The 27,173-nt window shown below is 40.8% G+C and overlaps 2 protein-coding genes across 3 annotated transcripts; one reads left to right on the top strand and one right to left on the bottom strand.

Annotated features, from left to right (window-relative positions):
- Nucleotides 1-5,049: 5,049 nt before the first annotated feature.
- On the top strand, nt 5,050-12,148 carry nr2e1 (nuclear receptor subfamily 2, group E, member 1). Its single transcript, XM_034076139.2, has 9 exons — nt 5,050-5,560; nt 8,294-8,439; nt 9,127-9,214; nt 9,582-9,817; nt 10,384-10,530; nt 10,802-10,898; nt 11,017-11,166; nt 11,295-11,400; nt 11,692-12,148. Exons 1-9 carry the CDS (start codon nt 5,500-5,502, stop codon nt 11,852-11,854), a joined length of 1,194 nt encoding a protein of 397 aa, XP_033932030.1. The 5' UTR covers nt 5,050-5,499; the 3' UTR covers nt 11,855-12,148.
- An 84-nt stretch (nt 12,149-12,232) lies between these two features.
- Nucleotides 12,233-26,380, bottom strand: snx3 (sorting nexin 3). Of its 2 annotated transcripts, XR_004551208.1 has the most exons (5): nt 26,186-26,380; nt 19,200-19,295; nt 18,245-18,369; nt 14,411-14,576; nt 12,233-12,379 (listed from the first exon to the last, which is right to left on the bottom strand). XR_004551208.1 is itself a non-coding variant. In XM_034076140.2 (4 exons), the coding sequence occupies exons 1-4, from the start codon at nt 26,345-26,347 to the stop codon at nt 14,471-14,473; spliced, it is 489 nt and encodes a 162-aa protein (XP_033932031.1). In that variant the 5' UTR covers nt 26,348-26,380; the 3' UTR covers nt 13,691-14,470. The 2 variants fall into 2 exon arrangements, 1 of the variants encoding a protein (XP_033932031.1); XM_034076140.2 differs by lacking the exon at nt 12,233-12,379 and having other exon boundaries at nt 13,691-14,576.
- Nucleotides 26,381-27,173: the final 793 nt, after the last annotated feature.

Below are 27,173 nucleotides of genomic sequence, written 5' to 3'. Positions count from 1 at the left end.
ACTCAGCTGTCATAATTTGTTAACGAGTCTTTTCAGGGGGGGGGGAAAGAAAAAGAGAAGACAGAAAAAAAGAAAAGCAGGCTCTTCACAAGTGACTGAAAGCAGAGGTCCATCCAGAGAGGGAACCCAGGGGCGACATCAGACCGATTTCAGACCAGCCCGTGATGGCATCTCTGTATATTTTAATATTAATGACCCCGGCCGCAAAGCCGCCTCTAAGCCTCCAACAGGTGCCCCTGCCCCACTCGAGTCTGAAAAACCGGGATCATTCAACATCCAACTATCCAGCAGCCGCAGCAGCACCGCGCGATACAGAGTGCACATCAGAAGGATGCAGGCGGAGAGGAGAGGGAAAGGACATTCAAAAGTGGACGTGGAGTTAGAGAGTCAGACATCTCTTGCAAATACGTTTTTTGAGTCACTTTCCCCAGCTGAAACACGGGTCGATATTTCCCCCCTCCCCTTGAGAAAGAGATTGACTTTTGTTTGGAGTTTGTGAGAAGTGGGAATCAGAAGCGGGACAATGGGACTCCCCACGGTGAGAGGCTGAGAGGAGCCATCTCAAATCAGTCAGCCAGAGGACTGACTAATCCGTCCATTGTCCCTCCCCAGCCACCGGCCGCACATCAACACATTCGCCCCCCATTGTCCCCCACCCTCATGCAGCGGGATTTGCTCTCCCCAACAGCCAGTTTTGTCCACGGCAGTTCGAGCGGAAGTTTCTCACTGACAATTTGCCCCAAATAGATTTGTCAGAGCGTCCAACTGCACCGCACCGACTTGTGGGTTTCTGGGTTTGCGTTCTGTTTTTTGTTTTTTTTGGGGAGGGCTCTCGCACGGTGAGGCGTGTGTGTGAGTGTGCACGAGTATGCATGTCCGCGTGCAGAGGTGTGTCTGGGTGCAGATTAGTGGGAGAGATGGTGGGACTGGAGTCACCTCACTGGGTTCACTGTAATTACTAAGAACATCTGACGCTTGATGAGTAAACTGCTCTCATGCAACACTGACATTGTGACACATTAAACACTGGGGCCACCAGCAGTGAAATTATTTATATTATTAATTTAGGTAAAAATAATAAAATCACTATGAAAAAACAAGTGTGTCAGTTCAGGGCAATACTGAAAGTAGCACATCCAGTTTACTTGTGTTTGATATTTATGATGTGGATAATGTTATATAATATCTTTAGATTATTAGTCATGCTTTGTGGATTATTAATCATTTGTGTTGTATATTAATCTGATGTTATTTTTCTGAAGTAGTTGAGTTATTTTTGGGTTTATAACAATTCAGAAAAGATTTAGAAGAGCTCTGAGACAAAAGCGACACCTATGCTTGTTTTATCCAATTATTTGTGTATCTTTGTGAGTCAAGGTGAATTCACCAAGGCCTACTGCTCTCCGCTGAGTCTTAAGTTCATCAAATAAAACAACGATTAAGACTATTAAAATACATCATGAAGAGAGAACAGGCTGTTAATGTTTTCCAGATATATTTCCATGTGAAGGTTGGTTATACTGGTTCCCTAGAAAAACAGCATTGCATTGTTGGGATCTGGCTTGCAAATAAAAGCTTTACAATGATCACTTTGATGTTTCTAAAGTTAAATGCTTAGTTGGTCTCATGGGAGAGCAGTCACAATACTTGATCCTGATTGGCTGAATTCCCTGCTCTGTCTGATTGTCAGGATCAGAGCAATTACTGGATTAAGGGAATCAAGTCAAGATCCCACCCAGGTCTGAAACACTGACAGCATAATAAAGATGGGTTAATTAACTACTTTACATTGTCACTCATGTCAAATTAATCAAGTTGAATCACATCATCTCTAAATATATTTTTGATCACTTGTAAATCAAGAAGTAAGGCCCCTTTAAATGTTGAATAGGCATCCGGACAGGTAAATAAATACATCATTAATGACTCCTGTTGAAGAACTGTCCATGGTGCTGAAATCAGGCTGCATAATGTTTTACTTATCTGGAAGTTTTTTGTAAATTAATGTTCAAGCCATCAAATAATAAAAAAATGTAGGAGATATTTTACTGTTATTTCTGCTAAATAATCCGGCATGGCACTCTCTGGCTATCTGTCATCATAACTGAGCTGAGAGAATGAATCCCAGTTAAGATAATCATCTCCTGAGCTAAACACCAGCAGTGTCTGCAGGCTTTAAGATGATCTGCCTGGTCAGTTTTAAGGGATGCTTGGCTGCGTGGATCTGTACCCAGCTTGAATTCTCCCCATTATTTGCTCTCTGGAGCTTTGTGACTTCTCCCTAAAGCCAATTGGTTCACGGCTGGTCGGTCAGGGGCCTGCACAGTGATAGCAGGGCATAAAAAGATGGTCAAACTCTGGCCTGCAGGCAGTGACTGTCTATAGGAATGGCATTCAGAATATAAACTGTAAATATCAAAACCTGAGATTTTAATCACCTTTACTGCATAGGAAGAGTGTTGTTATAATATAGTTTCACACAATTAAAAGGCAATGCTGAGCTGGAAAAAATATATATTAACAGGTGTGTAAAGTATGCCTAGAACAGCATGCTATTTACAGCAGGGCTTTAAGAGAAAGGGTGTTTTCTCATTGTCCAAAAACCATAAAGGGTTTCAACACATTCAGAGCAGATGTATTGTGTTGTGTTGACTTCTATTGGACTCTCGCTAGTTTTCTCGTTCTTTAAGTCTCTCCTATAGTATGTCAAGTATCTGCATACTGATGCTGAGCTCCCGAAAAAACAGATACACAATCCACTGGTCCCTTTGTTAGCGTCATTTCATTGACTGTCGGAGCAGAAGAGAGTCACTAATACAAAAAAAGTGAAAGAAGGCAACCCCGGCAACCATGATGTTGGTTATATTTGTGTAAAGGCTATCAGTGAATGAGGAGGATTAGGACGAGTTAAGGAGATTATGTCACACATTCACTATTCACCCCACCCCGGCAGCCACCCACACACACACATGCGCACACACTTAAATATAACTGAAAATGTTATTGATCCGTCATACTAAAACATATTTCCCAGTCTTTAATTGAGCACACGGTAATTGTTTATTAGTAGGTGAAGTGTTTCATTTCGTTATTAAATCACCAAGAAAACACGTGGTCTTTTCAAATGATTTGTAATCCTTTTAGAAAAATGGTCTGGGAAATAGTGCCTAATAAGGTGTATTGTAGCCTTTATTATGTGGACTTTTTATAGGAAGTAAAAAAACACAACATGTGGCTTTCGGTGTGCCTGCAGCAAAATCAAAGGAATATTATAGAGATTTCTCCTCAGGCTTGTTAGTCTCCAGCCTCGGCTGCTCAGCTAAAGGTTGAAAGAAACAACAATGGCTGATTGCAATTAACTACGCCTCTCCGCCTCGCCCCTGTCCGCTTAAATCGACACTTTGTGAGTCCATATGGCCTTTAGTGTACCGTGGGAATGAACACAATTAAAAACAGAATATGGATTTCTGGAGTTACCCGGCAAAAACGAAGCAAGCTGTCAAGGTCAGGGTGTCAGTGCACGAGGCCGTGCAGCCTCCGGACAGCCGGGCACGGGTGATGCACATTTAGCCCGTTTACCCACCAGTTAGACACAGTTAGTGGATTAGGTAATTAATTTAAAGCCATTAAGCCAACAAAGATTAAAAGGAGTAAAGAATATTATCGAATTATTACTGTTATTTGTATTAGGATTGTTGATTATAAAAGGGGAAGTTCTGCACAAGATTTGATGTTTTTTTACTTCTGTTTGTTTTCAAATGAGAAAACGTGCAGGTCGGTTGTTACTGCAGAAGAGAAGTCAAATGGAAGAACAACATTAGAGAGTATAACAATAAGGTAGTAGTTTTATAAAAACATGTTTCTTTAAAACTAAGATTGAAACATATATCTCACATCAAAGTGTTCAGGGTAGAGCAGATGTAAAGCGTTTATGAATGTGTATACAAAAATGTACACTAATTTGAAACTACACTTTAAGCGAATAAAAACATTGTTTTTGTCATCACCACTTCTAAAGAGAAGAGTATTTAAATATTTGTATTTGTATATTTTACGTTTTGTCTTTCTTATAAGCCATAATGTTTAAAATGCAGGGGTGAGAGTGGAAGTCACTTGGTTTTATGAATGGATTGTTTTTGTCTTTTTAAAAAGGTGTCTTTCATGCAAAAAGGCATGTCTGTATATTAAAGTCCTACTAACGAGCTCTTACCTCAGATTGTACACGTCAATCAATGGCCAGTCTTTGAATGGACACTTGTAAATGAGCCAAAAAACAGGCTAGTTAAAACACGTGCAACAGGTTGAAAAACACTGACATCAGTGAAGATCAAAATGACTTAAATACAAACAATTAAGAAAGGAAACTCAGCTACTTGCAACCTTGATAATAAAACAAAATGTTGTTTTATTATTTCTGATGATAGATAATAAAGCAAATCTCGACTGATCCACACGCACTTATTCTTCAGTCTTAACTGTAACCATGACAGGAGCATGACACTAATGTCTGAGCCCCATAACCCCCCTGTATAAAGCAACCTCTTATACCTCGGTTACTCTAAGAATCGTAATGCCTGCATTCGTCTTCTATTTATTTAAAAAATATTGTAGTGGTCATTAAAAAGTGATTTTTTTTTTGGGTCAAACGTGCAGCCTATAATTAATGTTAAACTGAAACAAGTCTAAATGTTGTAGAAAACATGCGTGCAACACGTGTTTTTTGTTTGCAATGCCTCTTGATCAATGAGCAAGGCACTTCCCATCACTTGCACACACATTCACACGATCCCCCACACACACACACACACACACACACACACACACACACACACACACACACACACACACACACACACACACACACACACACACACACACACACACACACACACACACACACACACACACACACACACACACACACACTCCCTCACACACTAGTGACGTCAGGCTGGAGTTTGGAGTAGAAAGCCAAGTGGATGAAGGAAGTGGAGATCTCCACCCTCCAGCCTCCCCCTGACACTTCTCATAAATATTACCGAGGCTTATTCGAGGAACTCGCACCACTAAGTCACATCGTGTCGTGGTTTTAACAAGCTTTTACCTGTCAGAATATCCGAAATCAATATTTGTTTCTGCTTTCACACCGGTGTTGTGCTCCAGGCTGCGTTTCTCCAAATCCAACTTTATGCACCGGCTCTCGCTCGCAGATCTGGAGGGCTGCCGCCGTGAACAGGTCGCTGCAGTCCGGGGGACCCTGAGTATCAGAGGCAAAGATTGACCGAAACAATGTTCAACCGTGGGTCATAATTCTGGCTCTTCGACCGGAGATCTACTCTGTCAAGTTTGGCAACTCGGGACATAGACTTGCCGATCTCATCGCCGCTGGCAAAGACTTACAGGAAAGTGCTGCGGTTTCACGAGTTGTTTTTGGCAGCAACAACAAGAAGAGAAAGAGGACATTTTTCATTCTCAACTTTATTATTAAGTCGAGTGTCCATGATGAGCAAACCCGCAGGCTCAACAAGTGGCTGTCTGGATATTCTGAATGTCAAATCAAGTAAGTGTTCCTGACGCTTGTGCAGAATATTGAGTAGCCCGGTGTGTTAGAATAAGTGCTCTATAATGGGGCTTACTTTTACATGGAGTGTTAAACATGAACATGAAGCTGCTGCACGGTTATGTTATCAGGGATTCACTGCAATAATTCAGTCAGTTCATTCATTGTGATCGTAGTGAAATGTGAGTGGAGTTCCGTGGGAAATCTTCAGAGTATACACTGTTTTGCATCAGCGATAATTAAAGCGGCATCAATCTGACATATTTTCAAAATATATAGTTTTTGTAAAGTTGATCACGTTTTCAAAATAAAATATTAAACTGTATGCATGCTCCGAATATTCCTCTAACGTGCTGCCACTTGTTGCCTGTAATTTCACTGTCAGTAACTACTATAAGAGTAATAATGCAAAAAACAGAAAGATATTTAATGAACATATGATAATACTTTTATAAGAGATTTATTCATTTTACTGCGTTGCTGTTTTAAACAAATAAATAACGCTTACCTGTCTTTAGGTCTGCGTCCGCGCTTTTCTGTACTACTGTGATAAAACAAAAACAACAATAATTGAAAACTTCATTTATATATAGATCCTGAATGTCTTGGGTATATTAAATACAATTTAGTATTTTTCTTGTAAGATTTTAGATGGTAAAAGGTTTATTACAAGAACCTTAACATGCATTTGTATTTATGTTAGGCCTCCTGGATTTTCAATTAATCCAAATTAAACCTCAATAATAATGCAGACATCTATGTTATTATTTTTTCTAAAAGAAAGCCATTTATATTATTTTAACATTTGCCTGTCTCTTCCAGTGTCGCTTCCTTGTCCACATGCATAATATTCAAGCAAAACTGCTGATTTAGCTTTTTAATCCTTAGATGCTTAAATGTTTAATTTGCTAATAATAACCATTACATTTTAAATTACAACAAAACAAGGAAAATCCAACATTATAAATACTGTCATTCAAGTTCATATCACATTATGGGTGGTCAGTAGAAATGTCCTGCACTCAGTACAAGTTTATTTCCACTTCTTTTAGCAGGTTTTCTTCTATATGTTAATAGAATATTCCATATATTCAAACAATTACTGCACACAATGGAGACGAATTGGACTCCCACGGCGGGAAGTTAAATACATTTCCCCAATTCACAACAAAATTGTGCGTCATTTTATTTAATTGACTCTCTTCAAACTACAGTTTTATATTTGGTTGGAATTTCGCCAAATTTCCTTCGTAAATAAACGAACTTTTTTAAACTTTTATTTTAGGAGTGTGCAAATTAACTAACGAGTTGCATAGGATTTGGATATTTTAATGATCTGTTAATAAGTAATTGACTCCAATAAGTACAGTCAACATTTCAATTTTTTTTAAATGTGAAAATCGAGAGTCTACTAGGCCTACAGACAAATGTAAACATAACTTATTATAGTGCAGGTTGATTTTCTGAAATTACTCCCATGATGAGATGACTTTCAACAGGCCAACTCTATAGAAACCCTTCCCAGGCATAAATGCTACATAAAAAGTAGCCTCTCTCTATTTTACCGCAATTACACGGCTGTGGCCAGCAGTTAAATAGCCTACATGGCCTTCTGATTCTCCATAATCTGGCAATTGAAGCCCTATAACTCTCCTCCTGAAGTCATTGTTTTTGCAGCTCAGTAGTTATTCCCATGCTACCCTTTTTGACGGGTCACTGGTGAATCAATGAGCAGGTGGCAAAACGTCAGTGTAATTACATAGACGGCTTTCCCTCCAGAATAAAAAAGGCTCCCTCATATGCATACAAATATACTTCTTTTTAATAGATTTGAATACAAAATCTTCACACAACAAAAAATCACATTTTTTCATCTACACCGGGGTCGATTTACATACACTTCATTTGAGTTGGTGAAACGAGTTGGTGCGCATTATTCTCATGGTGCAGTGTCACTCCCTAATCCTGGGGCCTATAGACCTGCGGGATAAAGCAGCTGTCGAGTCCCATTATGAAGGGGAGTTGGCAGCTTGTCGAGATCCAGGCAGTCAGACGAGGTTCAATGGGGGAAAATCATTAAGTTAACACTTTCCCCTAATGTCTCCATTGTGCCCCCTCAGGCCATTGTTTTAGAGAGCTCAGATATGACGCTTCCCACCGGATTTTATTCTTGAAATGTACGCCGTGAATTCCCATGCTCGGACGAGGCAATGTCCAGTGTGTGTGTGTGTGTGTGTGTGTGTGTGTGTGTGTGTGTGTGTGTGTGTGTGTGTGTGTGTGTGTGTGTGTGTGTGTGTGTGTGTGTGTGTGTGTGTGTGTGTGTGTGTGTGTGTGTGTGTGTGTGTGTGTGTGTGTGTGTGTGTGTGTGTGTGTGTGTGTGTGTGTGTGTGTGTGTGTGTGTGTGTGTGTGTGTGTGTGTGTTCTCGGACAAAGACAAGTCATTTGTAGGGTGCTTTTCCCATTCCTCCACTGTGTAAAACGACCGTTTGGTTATACTGTATGTTAACAATGGCAATTTAAGCATCTATCCTTACAGCTCTATGGAACTAATTTCACTGAACTACAAAAGTTTTGTGTAACTTTTCGAGATGTTGTTGCAACTCATCCAGATGTTATATATTGACGATAACAAATTGTAATTATTATTATTTTCAATGCTCAATGTATTAATTTAAATTGAAATGTGGGACAATTTAGTGAATGGTGTCTAACAGAATGGTGGGCCTTTCTCAGGTCGAATACTGGACATCCCATGCAAAGTGTGTGGTGACCGCAGCTCAGGGAAACACTACGGTGTTTACGCCTGTGACGGCTGCTCGGGATTCTTCAAGAGGAGCATCCGCAGAAACAGGACATACGTCTGTAAATCTGGCTCTCAGGTGAGGCCTCCTACTTTTGTTTTTTCTTTTTAAGTATAACCTTTGTCAAGCACATGCTCCTCTAGTCCTAATTTTTACATATGCCTGTGGAAAAGTGCAAGCTCCATAAATACAGATACAGTTGTATGTCATGATTTGGGATACATATTCAGTCACGTTCTCTCAGTAACTACTTATTAGCAAGTTACAGTTACTGCACTTGTGCCAAGAGAGATTAGTATTATCAATGCTATAAGTGACACGACGTCCCTAGTCCTCCTCCTAAAACGATTACAAGCTTTACGCACGGTTTGCACATTTTACGCGCAGATCCTGCTTTTCCCTTCTGGCGCGGTGTTAAGTCTCCCTTGATGAGCCTAATTGTGTCATGCCTGGAACATTAAGTATTGGGCTAAACACCGCGCTGCTATAATATACCAGGTGTAATCCAATCTAATGTGATGACTCGAAAGCGAGGATTTAGGCAGCAGAGGGCGGGATAGAGTACTTATCCTCCGGATGAGGCCGCACTGGAGCCGCAGGGGAGCAGGTCGATAACGACACGATAATAGCACGATCTTTCACCTGGAAATTGGCCTCCCAGGAAGATAATGGCAAGACGCATTTAGTCGTGAAAGATGATAGAAATAAAACGGAAGTCTCTAACTCTCTTGCTCCCTTTCTCTCCCCCTCTCTCTTTTTGTACAGGGTGGCTGTCCCGTGGACAAAACTCACAGAAACCAGTGCAGAGCGTGCCGGTTGAAAAAGTGTCTCGATGTGAACATGAATAAAGACGGTAAATGGCTTAATTTAATTATCACTTTGGCCTAGACACGCTATGCAGTGGCGTTTGGGTTGGAGTTTGGAAACGTGTTTTAAGGCTGTTAATTCAGGTTGAAAATAAGTAACAGGTTGATGATTACCTGCTCTGCAGTGACTTTAAAGGAGTTCTTATTTTATCTCTGTGGGACACTTAGATTAACAATTATTTTTTTATTTTACACAAATAAAATGTGCACATTAACTTCTTAATTTTACGAATTCTTAAAGACTTAAATACAATAAACTATTATGTGCAGTTACTAATAAACAAATTAGATAATTAGCCTCTCACTTGTAGAGATCATTCATTCACTGTGTGTCTATACTGTCCCGTTTCACAGCCGTTCAACACGAGAGGGGGCCCCGGACGTCTACCATCCGCAAACAGGTCGCCCTATATTTCCGGGGGCACAAAGAGGTGAACGGATCGACCCATTTCCCGGGATCCTCTCTGTCTGGCCCTCCCTTCTTTACCACGGTCACGCAACTGGATCCTCACAACCTGGATATGAGCGCAGCAAACACACCGGAGAGACAGGCCCATGCCCTGGTGGGTCTGGCACAACCCACTCCGAAGGTATATTTTGGGAAACAATACTTATTTTTTATTGTTATTATTTTTATCTTTAGGATATAATAGCGACCAGTCGTACTTGATTGAGTATTGATGTCATGAGTTCACTGATCAATCCGTGCTTTATTGTGATGTGGGTCATTTTGTAAAGCACTTCACGTGCGAAAGGTGCTATATAAATAAAGCTTTATTCTTAGCTTTATTATTCCTTAGATTTTGACATTTACAGCATTTCATGTATTTATTTTTGTAATCTAGATTAATCTGAATATAGGCTACAATTCATCTAACAGTTACTGATATTCCGTTGATATCTGTATTACAGCCTTCCAAAATGTTATTATAGGATTAGAGTTGTTCTCCTTTGGGGTTAGAAGTTGAAATTCTTGCCCCGATTTAGCCCGGTAAGAGCCTCAACTCCGCCTATCAGATTTCTCACTGTAAATCCACCACAAGCAACACTAATAATTATAAAACCAGGTGCTGGGGCTTTGCTTGTTACCATTCTGTGAACTGTGTTTCATTATGACATACACTGATACATAGCCTATGATTATTTCTGCCTGCAGTACCCCCATGAAGTCAGTGGCACCCCCATGTACCTCTACGAAGTGGCGACAGAGTCTGTGTGTGAGTCGGCAGCGCGCCTCCTCTTCATGAGCATCAAGTGGGCAAAGAGTGTTCCCGCATTCTCCACCCTGCCTTTATCGGACCAGGTACGCTTTGGAGTACAAATATTATCATACAGAAAACGTACAAGAGTCGATTTTGCTCCATGTAACTTGATTCGTTTTTTACTTATTTATGTTGTTAAACTGGTACAATCACGAAAAAAAAAAAAACGAACTTCTCTGTGCGCAATATGGAAAGCAAAAGCAATCGTGCTTTACGCACGAGTTGTATTGCACCAAATAAATAATAATACGACTCACATTCTTGCTTGATTGGAGATACAGTTTAACACTGACATGATACCTGTTTTTGCAGCTGATTCTGTTGGAGGACGCTTGGAGGGAATTATTTGTTCTGGGCATCGCGCAGTGGGCCATTCCTGTGGATTCCTCTACTCTTTTAGCCGTTTCTGGTACGTATGAGAGCACATCTGAATACAGGCCCATAGCAGGCCTCATGAGCTGCAGATGTAAATGCATGCATATACACAAGTGTTATCAAAATGACAATTTCTCTGTATTTATTTGTAGGAATGAACACCGAAAACACAGAGTCTCAGCGGATGAATAAGATCATTTCTGAGATACAAGCACTTCAAGAGGTGGTCACCCGATTCAGGCACATGCGTCTGGATGCAACAGAGTTCGCCTGTTTGAAATGCATTGTGACTTTTAAAGCCGGTGAGTAGCATTGTCCCCAAGGTGTATTTTAAATTGTTCTCATTTAACCTAACGAAGGTCCAAATGGGGGACTAATAACTTTGGTAATAATATATGTCGTTATTAAGGATTTTGCTTCTTTCTTATAGTTCCTACGCATGGCAACACTGAGTTAAGAAGTTTCCGCAACGCCAGCGCCATCGCTGCACTACAAGACGAGGCACAGCTCACCCTCAACAGTTACATACACACCAGGTAAGAACCCATTATTTACCCCTCTTGTTATCTTCTCCAATCCTTCCATCCCTCTATCTGTCATGTGTCACGCCTAAGTCGAGCCGTGTCGTGCAGATAACCATTAGCCAGCTTCATTATAAAGTTAATGAGGCAATAAGCCACTGTAGCATCCTGTAATTGAGCACAGGTGCGCTTTTAATTAGCAGCTATTCGAATCACAGGTGTGCGTTAATTGGCCAGGCAGCGTCAGACATTGAGCAGAGAACCGGAGAGAGAGCGGCTGTTTTTGACCCCAGCGATGTGTTTCAGGTACCCGACCCAGCCGTGTCGCTTCGGGAAGCTGCTCCTGCTCTTGCCGGCTCTCCGCTCGGTGGGCCCGTCCACCATCGAGGAGGTGTTCTTCAAGAAGACCATCGGCAACGTGCCCATCACCCGGCTCCTCTCCGACATGTACAAGTCCAGCGATATATGAATTCTCGCCACCTGGAAAAAAGACTTGAGCTAAAAAGGCCCAGAGAGACCCACCAGCAGGCGACAGAAATCAAATCATAGCAGGTGTAACCGTGGGTTGCTTTATTGCTGAGCACACAATCTCTTAGGCCGTCTTAAAATAGCCTGTTTAGGCTTATAGGCTCATTTGAAACAAAGACTGCAACACAGCCGGAACTCACTAAGTAGCCTGTTAACAGTTGCTCTAGTTAAGAATTAGCCAGTAACTTTCATTGTAGAATTACCTGTTTGATACTGCAGCGTTCAAGACTCCGGAGGAAGCGCACCTGTACTGACCAAGTACTGACAAAGAAATATTATATATAAAGACCTTTTTTGAGTGTCTGTGAGACCAATGAGCTTGATGACCAATTCAGTATTTTATTGCTGTGATCAATCCCAATGGAGGAAACCAAAAAATAAAATACAAAAATAAAATGAAGCATGTGAATCGCTGTCCCTCCGATCTGGTGCTGAAACCAAACGCATGATGGAAGAGGCGCCAACTCTATGAAGACATAGGGGGAAAAGACTTTTGAAGGATATGCTTGCATTGCCTCTCGACTGTAAAACTACATTCATCTGAAGATGGTGTTTGTATTCAAGTGGTTACTGTCCTGTTTGTGTTGCGGTGTCCTGTTTGAGGCTGTTTTAGGTCCACTTTGTGAAGTTAGGCACTAACACTGAATACAATAATATTCAGCACTTGGAAATGTTTTTGTGGACTGTGATGTTTTTATTCTGCTGTAAATATTTGGAGTTATAACTATTTAGAGTTGTAACCGAGAGAATAAAAGACAATGAATTAAACTGCTTTTAAATAACCCAGATATTAAACTACTGGCGAAGGTCTTCTTAGATCTAAATGTGAAGTACATTTACAGATATTTTAAGATGTAGGGTATACAAAATACATGCATTTACGTATTAAACACATGCACAAGTAATGAATAACTTCTTCAAGACTCATAATGAATGACAGTTTGTGATTTGTTCGCACTTTATGGATGATTAAAATCAGGATTGTTCAGTAAAAATAAGTTGAATCATTCATTTATATGCAACTAACTTCGCTAAAATCCAGTTAGATAAAAAACAACGTGGCATTTCAGATCCATCAGCTCATTTTTCCAGCTTCTAATCCAAACATTTATTTATTCTAATCAAACTGCAAGTCAGATGCAAACATTCAAAACTGCTGCTCTTTGACCCAACAGTCGAAATTAATTTCACATCTCCAAGCTGGCTTTAGGGTGGCAAATAAATAAAGTGACAACTGAGTGTAAATAAGACAACATAAGTGTTTGTGATTACTTTGACACTACTATTTTAAGCTATCGGGATGACCTTCAATTAAAGCAATGTTGTGATACTTCTTTACAAAAAAAAGAGTTCATGCAAATGTACTAAAAGTTTGAATAATAAAGAATAAACGGAGAACTTTTCTGCTTTCAGAACGATTAGTCAGACCCGAAATGCCTTTTTTATGTAACTGGATGGAGCGTAAACAGATCACATAAAGCCTGACTTGATAATCTTGATATACCCTGTATGAAATAATCAGGAGTCAGCCATTATGTATGCATTACTTTGGCCTTTCGAGGTAGTATTTTTCAAATAAAAACTCAGGACAGTTGCATTAAGCTTTGATTTGCCATAGGCCTAAACTTTTTTTGTAATGAAATGAACAGGTTATGTATTTATTGAATAAGTGCTGTAATAAAACATTTAGGATAATTGTTGTGGCAACTCGCAGCAGACTATCCAATGTGGAGTGAGAGAGAGGTCAACCGTCCAAATCAACAAATGTATGCGTGTGTGGATTTCACCTATTTTATTGGAAAATCTTCAAAATAAACAAAAATGGCACAGCAGTATACAAATCTCAAAATGCATATGGCCAGTAGAAATACTGCAGTTCCCTCTGTGTAAATTACTTCTTTCTCATTAGAAAATCATTGTGATAACTGGTCAGGTGCTGGTTGATACACACAGGTGCTTCCTTTTGAAGAGGATCAACTGAGTGTGATTTAAAAGTCGAGGCCCATCAAATATGTGTGTGTGTGTGTGTGTGTGTGTGTGTGTGTGTGTGTGTGTGTGTGTGTGTGTGTGTGTGTGTGTGTGTGTGTGTGTGTGTGTGTGTGTGTGTGTGTGTGTGTGTTTAGTTGCCAGTTATGGTGTGCAACATACCAGCATTGGATATATATATATATGATGGGAAACGCTGTGTGTCTTTACAAGAGCTTTGCATACATAGAATGCTCATTCAATGTAACTATATAAATGAATATATTCAAGACATAGCTAAATGATAAATACATTATATATCCATGTTAGTGGCATTTCCAGACATAAAGAGAAATTACTATAAATTACCTTCAACCACAGAAATGTCGGACATTCTTGACTCCAATTAGAAAGTGAAAAAACATAGATCATTGTCACTAATTAAACTAAAAGAGAGGCAGTGAACGTTATTACTTTGGGGGGGGGGGGGTGTGTGGAGGAAAAGTGGAAATGTTTATTGTCTGAGAGAAACCTGGAGCAGTGAAGAGAGCTTTGGACAGTCGGGCTGAGCAGAGCAGAGCCATCTTTTCTCTCAGGCTTGTCTGATTTTGGATGGGGTGTAGGTCTTGTCCAAAGACTCGTCCTGTAGAAACATGTGCAGGCAGCGTTCGTTCTGAGCTAGAGGATGACCCGCCACTCTGAAACACACAAGAGCAAAAAGGCAGGTTTGAAACCCGAGTGCCTGTTCAAAGACGGGACTTGGTGACAGGAATGTACCATTGGACATAAAGACACACATGCATGGGGCAGAGGTTGACGAGAGCGTGGGACTTACTTCAAGGTGAGAAGTCTGGAAAAGATTTCACATGAATGACCCAAAGAATAGGGAAACATTTCTTAATCACAAGGCATCAGTTAACAGTTATCTGAACGGTCAGGAGTTTCCACCTCCGGAAGTGTTTTCAAATAACTGATGAATTAGCTTAAGTGTTGGTAGCCCTGATGTGAATGGAGGCAGCAGCAATAACTATTTAAAATACAAATCTATACCCATTTAAAAAGGGGAGCTATTATGCAAAATCAACTTGTTCATGTCTTTTACACATCAACACGTGTCCCCTCCGTTTAAAGAGATTCTGAAAGTTTCAGGAAAAAAGATTCACTCTTTGTCCTGATCCATTTCTATAAAAACCTGTCTGAAAATGAGCTGATCAGATTGTGGCCACTTCATGATGTCATAACGATTTTTTGGCTTGTGTAGCCAATCACCAACCACAGTAACCCCCCCCCCCCCCCATCTTATCACCTGACTCTCCTCCTAGAGCACCATTGTGTTCTTTTTAACCAGATATCTCTCAGAGGGCGTGGGGAGTGGCTCCTTATTTTCATTTGAAGTAACAGACACAGAATCAGCACTTTTGACACAGGGCTGAAACAGAGAGGATTATGGGTAATGCTGCAATGCATTATATGTTTGGTATTTGGAGCCAAACACTTCAGAGACATGTTTTGTATTTATCAGAGACCTATAATATATTGATGAAAAACAGTATAATAGGGGACCTTTAAGTGAATGCTATATTTTAAAATATTTTCCCAGCCTTACCTTGCTGTCAGAAATCTCTTTCAGGCGAGAACTTGAGTTGTGATCTGTGCTCTCTTCAAAGCCACCAGACTCCATTGACAAACACATGTATTTGTCCCTGCAGAGAACGGGAGTTGCTGGTCCACAGCTTCTTGTGTTACCTCGATGAATCCAAAGTCACACAACAACACAAACCAACTAATCGATTGAGGCAGCGGTTGAACTACGTGTGTCCGCCATGGAACAATTAACCAATATTGATTTTTGTTGATCTTTCTTTAAGGTGGCTAAAAGATATGTGCTGGTGCCGTTGTCCATAGCAATACATTGCTTTGCTAACGTGTCATACATGCGGTCTTCTTGTTCCGACTGCTATCCACTGCAGGTAACGTACTGACTTTGGATAAGAACCAACCCTATGAGGCTGATCAAATCTAGACTCAGCCACTCAGTCAGTCAGTCAGTCAGAGAACATGATTAGTTTTCTCCTCTTCTCCAAGCCATATAAAGGGAAAGAAAGAAAGACTAGTAGAGGAGAAAGACCAATCCTCCCAGGTAGATGATACATAAGAGCCCTCTATAAGAGCTTCAACCCACAAACGAGAAACTCCACTACCATGTGGAATGACAGTTGGTAGGAGATAGTGTGAAAGTGTTGTTTAAAAGACAACTTGAAATGTTCCTTTGGTGAATCTGGTTTCCACACATCCATCCTTTCTAATATTATTAACTTCTGCAGGAGGTTATAGGTTAGATCATATGAATGAGCATCTCTGTATTTGTCCAGGGTTCATTTTGAAACTTCCAATCAGCCTAAAAAATGTGCTCATTTATGATTGTATGCTTAAGGATTTGTCATGGCTGGGATTATTTTTGAGAAAGCTATTCCATTTACGGTTTTAGGAGCTCCTTGACTACTGACTACTTTGAATCGTTGGGTAGGGGCTGCTGCTTTGGTTTGGACTGCTTTGGAACAGTTTACAGGACCATTACAGCAAACGGCTAAGAGCAGTTAGCACACACAGGACTACCTGTTTCAGTTCAGAGGAGGCGAGCAGTCAACATTAAGTCTTTCACAGTAAACCGCGTTTAATTTGACAACGCCATTGGCTGAGCATCTCCCCAGATGTTTTTGAGAGGCTACCAGTCATCTGATTTAGCCAATTTCCTGGTATGCCTATGAATAATGAAATTAGCAGAGCTTGCATATTTTCCCATTTTACTTACTTAAGTGTATATTTCAACCAAACAATAGTTTATGATTGTCAAAACAGAAGAAATACCTTACCAAGAGTGCGTTTAAATTAGGATTGGACAAAATAAACGAGGTGTGTTTTAAGGTTAATAAACGAGGCAATTTAGATGGTTTTAGTTGAGAGAATAATTCCTCTCTTGACCTTTTGTGAGCTTAATATCTTTATTCAGTAAAACAAAGTAGATGACTCGCTGCTCGGAACAGAAGTTCTGTGGTCCAACACATCGACCTATTCAAAAGATGATAGGATCCAGCTGTTCATTTAGATATTTTCTAGATGATTTTAAAACCAATTCTGTTAACCCTTCTAAATACTGTATGTTTGACGACTGCATGTTCCTGTTAAAGCCACTTTGACATCAGATTTACCTTCAGTTTAACCAAAAGAAGCTTAATGAGAATGAGCCAGTGCACCTGAGACCCCAATTTTTTTTTCTTAGAACAGATCAACAGGATGAAATCATACGTATGCATGCGTCATAAACCCTTACTGGAAATATTTAGAAAAATAGAGCGGCCCGGGGTATTCATTCAAATACAAGGACAATCAAAGCAGAGATCGTGCCTGCTCCCCAACATAACCTGTTTAATAGCTTTTGGGAATGGAGATGATGACATGGAGGACAATGTCAAGGCCTGGCTTGCTTTTTGAAGCCATTCGTCTTTACCTGAAGCATGAATTATGTTTGACTAGCCTAATCAAAAGCTAATGGTTATCTCCTCTCCTCCCTCTCAATGTTCCACGGCGACAATCATGTTTACCATGCCGAGAGATTTCCTCTTCACAATGCTCTCAATCACAGATTCAACAATGCTGCCAGCCACACGGGCCAGTATTAAGTGTGAACAATGATATGATCAACAGGAGTGCTTCATTCATACGAAGCAAGGGGGGGGGGGGGGTCTTAATTACCAACACATTCATCTTCTTTAAAAAACATATTTATGGATATAAATTCTCTCAACTGTCTTTGAGCACTTAATATTCAAAAAGGAAACATTGATGCATTTGCACATGAAACAAAGATAATGGCCAAGTCTGCAATCAAAGCAAATCATTACAATCACGCTGTAACTTTTATTGTTCCGCAGCTGAAAACGAGGACGCTGGATCAAAAATAAGCAGAGGTGCGCACACGATCCCGCGGAACAACGCGCTGTAATTTGAGCTGCAATTATCATAAATTACACATCAACAATAAAACAAATGTGGGGGAAATGATGTTGTGGGGGTGCACACTTAAGTCCTCTTTGGTTGTTCTTGTCTTTTGCAAAGTAATTATAAAAGAGAATTAAGGAGGACAGAGAGGAAAAAGATCCGTCTGTCTGCAGGTTCAGTTTGTTAACAATATGAAGAGAAGTGAAAAAGTTGAATCTACTTATTGCACGAGCTGTTTTGTTGTTTGCAAGAGTTACCATAAAACCCCGCTAAGGCAGGAGCAGCAAACGATGAAGGGGAATTTGTAAAGAATAAATTGTTTTAACCTCTTGCAAAGAGGGATGGAGGAAGACACGGGAAGGCTTACTTGTTGAGAAACTGCTCCAGAGACTGTCTCCGTTCCTCGACAAAAGAGTCATCAAATATCCCATCATCCCCTCGAAACGGAAGCTGCCGGAATAGAGCTTTTCCTGGGAGAGGAGGGACAACCACCTGGAATATAAGAGTAACCACAGCAAAAATAATCATACAGAAGCACTTAAATGGGCTTAGAGGACACTTTAAGTGTTTTAAGCTTGGGAGAAACCGACACATTTGAAGGAGTGAGTTACAGTTTTTCAATGAAACAAGTTAACAGTAAGCTCCACATTTTTTTATTAAACGAGAAAGTCGCCAAGTTGGCAACAATGATAGCCTGTTCCTTTGGCCCTGCAGAAGCCACTGCCTCAAAATGAACATGTTAATGGCTAATGTAATTACAGCTTTCAAGCTAGCGGCATGATAACAACTCTGGTAGAGTACACACAGGTCAGTCCGTCAAATCCGTCCTTCAAATCCGTCCAATGAGAAATGATTGAAAAAAGTTGTCGTAAAGGTCAACTCCGAAGAGACTACTATTTATACCGTTGGTTTTCACCACCTTTTTGTCTGGCATCAGCTACAGATTTCTTTTTTTGGCCGATGATTTGATTTATTGAAGGCCGGCTGTATGTGAAGAGAATTTCAAAAGAATATAATTTAAAAAACAACAACATTATTCGTCGCTTGAATATTCTAAAAGTTATAAAGATGGTGTAGAGTACCATTTGGTGAGAACATTTTTGACATGCCTTTTCCGAGGCTCTAAACTGGATTTGTGGCCTTCGATGACAGCAGGAGACAAAGAAGCCAGACCACATTAAGGTTACATCTTCTTTAACAAACAGCAAAGGCTCAAAAGATCACTTCACAACTTTCTCTCCCGTACAAAAACATGGCACGTGATCATTGTTGTGCGCTGATTTGATAAGATAAGTACTCAAGCGCCTTTGTGTCCGGCTCACCTTGCTTTCCCTCTCCAGCTCCGCTCTGAGCCACTCAAAGTCGCTGTACCGCCTCCGTACGCTCGACTCCTTCAGCTTGAAGATGGGTAGGTTGGTCTGTGGGTACAAACACACAAATGGCAAACTGTCAAGGATGTCACTTTAAGGATTGCGTGCAGATTGTCCTTATTCCTGAGACCATATCAAGCCAGTGCTTCTATTCCAGTAAGCAACATAAAGGGTGTTTACTCGCTTTTTCAATATACTATACTGGATTTATGAGCTGCTCAACTGTTAGTTACTATTCACATTTGGACCAATCAGAAAGAAAGAAATATGAAAATATGAAAACATACCATTCTCTGTTACCTTATGAACTGTTACTCTGCTGAACGGGATGATGGCTAAAGCTCTGAATACAAGGCATTTACCGCTTGGGGATGTAAGTATATGATGGCGGGTGTATTATCAAGGACTCAAGGAAGCGCAGTGTTGAGTGTAAGGTTGTTCCTTTGAGTGATTTAGTTTGAGTAGTAACAGCACAGCGAGCGCGTGCTTCACAGGCACGTTCTGAGGAGCACTTATCTGTATCAAAATGTGGGAAATTATCAATCAAAATCTAGAGGAAACGTTATGCTGCGAAAGAGTGAAAGGTGTTATCGCACTGGGTTTGACTGTAGCCTTGTGTTAGCTACTCTGACTTTATTGAAAGGAAGAAAAGGAGGAGAAAACAAACAAAAAAACAAAGACTCCTTCACCAAACTGAAAAGAAAAATGGAAAGTTCACCGATGTTACGCTCACCAAGGTTAATCGCACTCAGAGTGTATGGCCATTTTGTCTATTTTGCACACCCATGCGCAGATAGGTGCATCATTCTTAGTCGCGGTTGAAGCACATACAAAAAGGGGAGATGTTTTGACATTGACAGAACATTGAGCAAACAGCAAATGACAGTACAATGCCAAACCTCTTCACTAGTCCCGACAGTACATGGCCATCCTGTGACAATGGACGAACAAGGAGGGAGTGAATAAGCATGTCATTGGCAGGCCACATTCACAGAAGGTCAGAATTCTGGGAAATAGGAATCACAAGAGCAAAGCCTCGGAACAAGTAGGTGCAGCAGGAATCCAGTGTGAGCTGCAGACTGATCGATGAGCAGACGGCTGTGCGCAGTAGAGGCGATGCAGAGTTAACTAGAAGGCTGAGTAAATGGCTGAACAAAAGAACACGGAGGGGGTGTAGGCGGTCATAAAGGAAGAGCAGCAAAAAAGTGGAGGGGTTGTGAGCTTCATCTGGTCTGTGCAGGACTAATTGAGGAGGAGGGAGAGCAGGAGTGGTCTTGTTGCTCTCATGGTCTCTCCCTTTCAGTCTTTCCCTCTTTATGTCTCTTGCTCCGTGATAATAAGTCAGATTGTCTGCCCTTGAGACTCCTCTTGTGGCGTTTCAATGGGGGAAACCGAAGCATTGGTTGTCTTCCCCCTCTGCTCCATCCACCCATTCAGTGACAATGTTTAGATCCTGCCAACATTTGGTTTGATCAAATTTTAATAAATAGCGGTGAGCTGCCGATTTCATATTTGACGTTAAAACTAAAATATTACTATTGGAAATAATTTAAAGAGAATCCTGTTGTCAATGTATAATATCCACGTCACACACAGTTTCTATTAACGAGAATAACAAGTATGTTTTGAAGCACCTCGCACTGTGAAGACTGTTATGCTCTACCTTTTATAACTGGCTGCTTACTTTTCTCATGCTTAGTGATTGGGATTTGATATCTGATCATTATATTAGCTCTATTAGTTCATTTAGCTGTTTTACTATAACACCCATTTTTAGCCACCACCTCTATTTTTTTAAACAAACCATTTTGTAACTGGTATCTTTCTGTCACCTTTGTGGCGGATGCACACTCCCTCTTTCCCACTGTGTGTTTCTGTTACACAAGAGCCCTGAAAACCTCTCTTTCCCACTTATTTCAAGTTCTCTCCAGGTGAAGTTGTCAATGAGCCCCTCACTCCTCCTCTTTCTCAGGTCACAGGAGAAGTGGATTACCTAAGCTTTATCACCCCAGTGCTCTAGCATTAACTCCACTCTCCTCTCACCGTGGTCTGTTACCTCTCAGCATGGAGCGCCGCAAAGTTAATCCCCACCACAACAGATCACAGTTACAGGTAATCTGCCACCGCCGTGACTCTAATCCCATCATGCGCACACAGAAAACACTTAACCACGCGCAAGCACACACTGGCGTACACGAAGTGGGCATGCACAGGTGTTAAGTATGAGGTTTGACCAGTCACACAGTTAACAATGTAAATATAATAGCCCGAGGCGTTCAAACTTGTTTATGCACACACAGTCGAACCCGGACCTCTCATCTCAACACAATGAAGCCAGCAGTGAGAGTGTAAGGAAAGAAAGTCACCTGGCCTTTCAATCGTCTCGCCCTCTCTACCCCTGTGATTATGAGATTTGGCCTTGCAGGACAAGGGGAGGAACGAAAATGACAGAAGTGAAAAAGGAGAGGTCTCACTCGCTTTCTCTCACACACACACTGAAGGAGGCGGTGCGTGAGAGCCCTACAAGTCAAAGATAAGGTTTCTCGGCCTCTGTTCTCTTCACGGTTGGTTAGAGGTTAGGGACCGGTGTCTCACCTTACTGGCCCCTGCAGTGATTGGGAGGTGGGACCAGCCCACACCCAGCCGGGTCTTAGCATTTCATTTATTGTCTTATAAGGCACACTTTGCCTCTCTCACTTCCTAAGGGACTGGGTGAGGGTTAGCAGAACAACTAAAACATGAGGGACACTAAGCCAGCAGAAAGGACAACAACCACACTTAGAGAAAGACCAACAAAAAAAACAACACACAAGTAAGGAATGAATGGTTATATTAAAGCAGCTTTAAAAGAGAAAATGCTTTGAAAAAGACCATAAAGCTAGATATAGTTCCTTCAAAGTAAACCACCGAGCTCTACTTTCCATTATGAGTGACTAAGGTGCATTCTATGCTCCATAGGAAGAGCATGTGATTCATAATGTGTGGGACACAATACCTTGGGCTCATTGAAAATGGGTTGAAAAGAGGCAGAACCCTTAAAAACAGCGAGACAGAGAAAGAGCGAGAGAGGGGACAAAGATCACTCATATCCTGAGAGAACAGTTCAAGGCCACCATGCATTAGCTTTTAGCAGGATGGATTAAGTCAAGTTTGAGAGTGCGCATCCTAAACCTCCCCATGCCCCCTTCTTACCCCTCCCATATACTCTCCTTTCAGAATAATAGCATAAAAAAATGGCAACATAATACCATCTCATTGCATCATATTCCAGAGTGGGGGGAAAAAAGACAGGGAACAAAAGCTTTCGGGCTATGGCTCTTTCGCTCTCGCTTCTCCATGTACTCTCTCTCACTCGTTCACTCGCTTGCCTACCCTCTCTCCGACTCGCCTAGCTGGCAAAAAGCTGCTTTGTTGCCATAGTATCAACTCCCACTTTTGATACTGTCATTTCAAGTAGGATATGGTAGCCTTGATACAATATGTTCCCTATTTCCATTAAAATAGTTGTCGAAGAGGATGCTGTAGACTTTGGATTACACTTGACTGTGCCTGACAAGCGCCCCCCCCCACCACACACCCGCCTCTCCCCATTTTATTAATGACCAAAGGCCCCCCTCCCCATAGCCCAAATGGAAAAGAGAAAGAAAGAGAAGCTATGAGAGTAGAGAAGAGGAGGGGTGGAAGACTGAGTGAGAGTGAGCGACACAGCTATAAGAGGCCTTTTATGTACTCCTATCCATAAACAAAGTGAGATCCCAAAGATCGCTCCCTTGAATGTGCTCTCTGGATGAGATGGGAACCAACTTAAGACAAGACATTTTGATAATACCCAACAACCCCCCCCCCCCCCACACACACACAAACACCCCAACTCCATGTTTGCTGAGGGTCCAGACAAATACACTACGCTGCTTAAGAAGGACCTCTAAAGCCAGCAACCACACAAAAAAACATTACGGTGATATGATAGGACTCTGCAGAATAACTCCTCACCGACGTGAGAAACGCGGGCAGAGGCAGAACAGAACCTACCAGCTTCATGTGGTCTATAGGCCATTTGAGAAGCTACGCTTAAATCGCAAGGATTTAGGTGAGAACAAAAATCCATTGTTTCAACACGACCTTGGACATTACAAGTCTGCTCAGGCAAAATGAGATATCCGCCTCCATTCACTAAGAACTTAGCTTCCACCTCTTTCAAAAACTGACTGCAATAAGTATATTGATCTCATTGATTTAAAAAACAATGCAGGCCTGGTTGTCAAAAAGCAACTATGTTTCCTGCCTCAAAGGATAACCTTTCTCACATGACAACAACATATTTACACAGTTTGTTTCACATACTACTTGTTAAACATGCAGCAACTGCAAAGTCAAAAGTCAAATACACACTGTCATTTATTGAAAGAGTAAAATAAACAATATCAAGTAATGAAAATGCATTGCTCTGGTGTTTATGCTATATATGAAATCATATCATCAAAGGGGCTTCAGTGACACATTATCAACGACGCAACTGACTGCACACAGCTGGGAGTGAAATGGGATAAGTGGGCAATGGGATGAAGGCTGGTGAGGGGGTGGCTTTCTGCCCTCCCATGGGTGGGGGGCGGGGGGTAAGGATGGGGGGGGAAAACGCTCCAGCTCCCCCACACACCCTGGCCTGTTTCATTCTTCTCTTCTCTCAATGAGGGGATTAGGTAGACTCTCTCAGTGCGGCCACAAGGGCTCTCTCGATTTGGAGGTGGATAGCAGGACAGCGGTGAGAATAGGAGACAAGGGAAAGCGTTATTAAACAGAAAGTATCAAGCATAGTTAGAGGATAGAAAAAAGTAGTTCTGAATATTACAAGTAAAATGGAAACAATAAGAGCAAAGCATAGGCTATGCATTCCAGGCCGAGGCATTGTGGCTAACGTTCTTAACTTGCTGGAGATGGAGGAAAATGCTTCTAAAGAAAGCTGAAGAAAGGAGAAGGAGAGAAGCAAAGCAAAGTTGACACCACGTTTGTTGAGAAGTGAGGGATGCGCCGCTTCTTCTGTGGTCTTATGCAAAGCAGGGTCACACAGGGCTATGAGGTGCACAATAATGCTGATTACACGCATATGCTAATTATAAACACACTAATCAAGTACAGTAGCCTTATATTCAACGCTAATGCCTGGAGACGGCTTCTCTTTCCTCAACCCATTTCTTAAGGTAAAGGGAAACTATAAATACTTTAGGGCTGCTCCCCAATCTAATCCAGGCCACTAACTACAGGGGTGTCAGTCAACTGAAATGACAAATTAAAGATAAAAGACAGGGCAATCAGACGAGACGAATGACTGCCTGATAATTTCAGACTCTCAATAAAGCCTGCACATTTAAAGCGCATACAGAAAAGCCCTGGAATGGCTCAATTTATGCAAAAGCGTATGTGGTGACAGAAATTAAAGTTTGTCAAATCTTTAAATTGGTGCTACCACTTTCTTTCTATGCATGTGTCATATTGTAAAGAGACAATGATGCTAATCATAATGCAAGTAATAATTTAAGAAAATGTCTCATTTAAGTTTCACAAATTCTTCATAACCTTTGAAACGGGGGTGATTTTTTTTTTTTAAATCAAGCTCCAAAACATCAAGGTAAGTGGACCTTGTGATCATTTTTGTCAATCATCATCCTTGTCTACTATTTGTCAGTTGGTTAAAGTACAGTCTTTGCATTGTAATGCATGGTGGCCATTGTAAAAATCATTCAAGCTGACTCAGCCTTGATTTACAGAGGAAAATACCAATGAGACACATCTGTGTTTCGCAATAGCAAGGACTGTCCAACTGTTTTTCTCCTCATTGATTGCGCAATAACAGCACATTTCTGGATGGTGTGTAAGGCAATAGTCTAACATGTAAGATTTCACTTATATGTATATATATGTTTCTTGACACAAGCATTTGGACCAACTACTATAGTTTACCAACAGATGGCAGGAACCTCTCTAAGAAGACCATCATTTGTTCTCTTCTACAAGTATTCAGTAGGGCAGGAGGAAGGAAATGTGGCGAGGGGGTTGGGAGCGACTGGAAAGGATCCGGCAGCACGTTGCATCCTGTCCAGTTTCAAAGAAGCTGACTTGCAAAGTTATGTTCCTCTTTAGCATTGGAGAATTGTTGATGACCTATCAGTAAAGTCAGGTCAAAGTAAGCAGTGAGCACTTTTGAAAAAACAGACACCCTTACTCAAGTAATAGTAGAATAGGATATAGATGAGCATCTTGTCATACATGACTTCAAGTTGGTTCTTAAGTGTAACCCATTCCGTTATCTATTATTTGCAGGCAGAACATGGGGTGTGGCAGGAGTTCAAACCTGAACTGTCTTGGCAGGGTAAACTTTTATGATGAGTTTCATCTTCGTTTACTCAGTTTGCTGCAGGGGTAATGTGACAGTTATTTGAAGACTTGAATAATTGGTAAAACAGTGAAATGTCACGCCACGGAAGAAAAACACTTGAGGCCAATGTAAACACATTTCCTTCGTAAATAGAGACAGCTACATGTTACAAGTTAGGCAAACATGAGGTTCAATGTCCCTGTTAACATTGTTATCAACATTTCTTCATTACTTATTAACAAACGTATAATCAAATAACTTGGACTCAATGCTAACATCAGTAAATTAACTCGTTACCTTACTGTCAGACAGCTAAACAGTGTTAGCTTGTTTTACGAGGGTTACTAGCCTGCTAGCTAGCGTTAGCAAACTCGTGTTGCAAATACAACTGCACAGACATTTCTACACATAATTAAATATCGACTATGTGATTGTATACGCATCCTTTATTGCTCTGGGCGACCCCGATGTAATGAAGTCATAACTTTCTCTGTCAACAGGAAAGACGTTAGATACTTCAGGTAGCTGATGTTAGCTTAAAAGCTAACATCATAGCCGTTGTTACCTTCAGTCTGACTTCATACGTGGTATATCTGGTCCTGCCAACCCCGATGGTCTCAGGGTTGCTCACATCAATTTCTAGAAAATTACTTGGAGGTCCATACGCGTCATTTAGGTTCTGGGGCTTGGAGAAGAGCCTTCTTGTGTCAGCTATGGTATCAGCCATTTCTCCCCTGTCCTTCTAGCAGCTAGTGATAGTGTGAAGCTAGCCAGAATACAAATACCTACATTCCGTTACTCACCTTCAAAATAAAACATTTGGTGAATGTTGTGCACGGGTAATTGGACGTATACAGTCAAGCGCACTCTTTAAGGAGATGTTCTGTATTAAATTATAGTATATATTTATTATATGTGACTTTTTACAGGACGCTGTTGTTTATGCAGCACACACGTTTAGGGGTAACTTTTAAGTTGAAGGTAAATCATACAGTTTCCGGTTTTGATAGGTCTCTTACTATGGCAAGCTTGAAAGGCCAGCTCGCTGCACTTCCGATCAGCTGAGGTTCAGCTGATGCTGCCCGTCCACCTGCTGCTCGGTTTGTTTACAACCCGCCAGCGGGCCTATCCGTTGGAATGACGTATTCGGACGACAAACACAATTGTTATCATTATATTCCTGTACTCAAGACCAATCATGCTTTGAAATTGCTGCTAAAACGTGCAACAGTGTTGCTTTTGGATTCAATGCTCAAATAATATTAATTATTTAAAAAACAATGTTTTATAAAAAACGAAATTACAAGCGAAATGTTTACTTATCATTATTATTGATAAGATCCAGTCATATAAATGTACCTCGGCCTACAATATAAAACATTACATTTTTATTTTCAACCTAACCTGCAATAGTTTACTGCATGTTTAAGATAAATATAAATAAAAATAATATATATAATATATAAATAAAAATACAATATATGAGTTGTATCCAGGTTATATCTAATAATATGTATTCATATTCACTAGTTAGATACCCAACATATGCTCTA

The sequence above is a fragment of the Pseudochaenichthys georgianus genome, chromosome 24 (assembly GCF_902827115.2).
Source record: "Pseudochaenichthys georgianus chromosome 24, fPseGeo1.2, whole genome shotgun sequence".
Lineage (NCBI taxonomy): Eukaryota > Metazoa > Chordata > Actinopteri > Perciformes > Channichthyidae > Pseudochaenichthys > Pseudochaenichthys georgianus.
The sequence above is the reverse complement of the archived record's forward strand: the minus strand, read 5'-3'. Positions and strand labels throughout refer to the sequence as shown.

What these genes read in the sequence shown, in the direction of transcription:
- nr2e1 (XM_034076139.2), top strand. Translation starts at nt 5,500, where the DNA reads ATGATGAGCAAACCCGCAGGCTCAACAAGTGGCTGTCTGGATATTCTG. An exon ending in TATTCTGAATGTCAAATCAA is followed by an intron (nt 5,561 to 8,293) that starts GTAAGTGTTCCT and finishes GGCCTTTCTCAG; the next exon opens with GTCGAATACTGGACATCCCA. An exon ending in CCCTGCCTTTATCGGACCAG is followed by an intron (nt 10,531 to 10,801) that starts GTACGCTTTGGA and finishes CTGTTTTTGCAG; the next exon opens with CTGATTCTGTTGGAGGACGC.
- snx3 (XM_034076140.2), bottom strand. Translation starts at nt 26,347, where the DNA reads ATGGCTGATACCATAGCTGACACAAGAAGGCTCTTCTCCAAGCCCCAG. An exon ending in CGTATGAAGTCAGACTGAAG is followed by an intron (nt 19,296 to 26,185) that starts GTAACAACGGCT and finishes TTGTACCCACAG; the next exon opens with ACCAACCTACCCATCTTCAA. An exon ending in CTGGAGCAGTTTCTCAACAA is followed by an intron (nt 14,577 to 18,244) that starts GTAAGCCTTCCC and finishes TGTGTGTTTCAG; the next exon opens with AGTGGCGGGTCATCCTCTAG.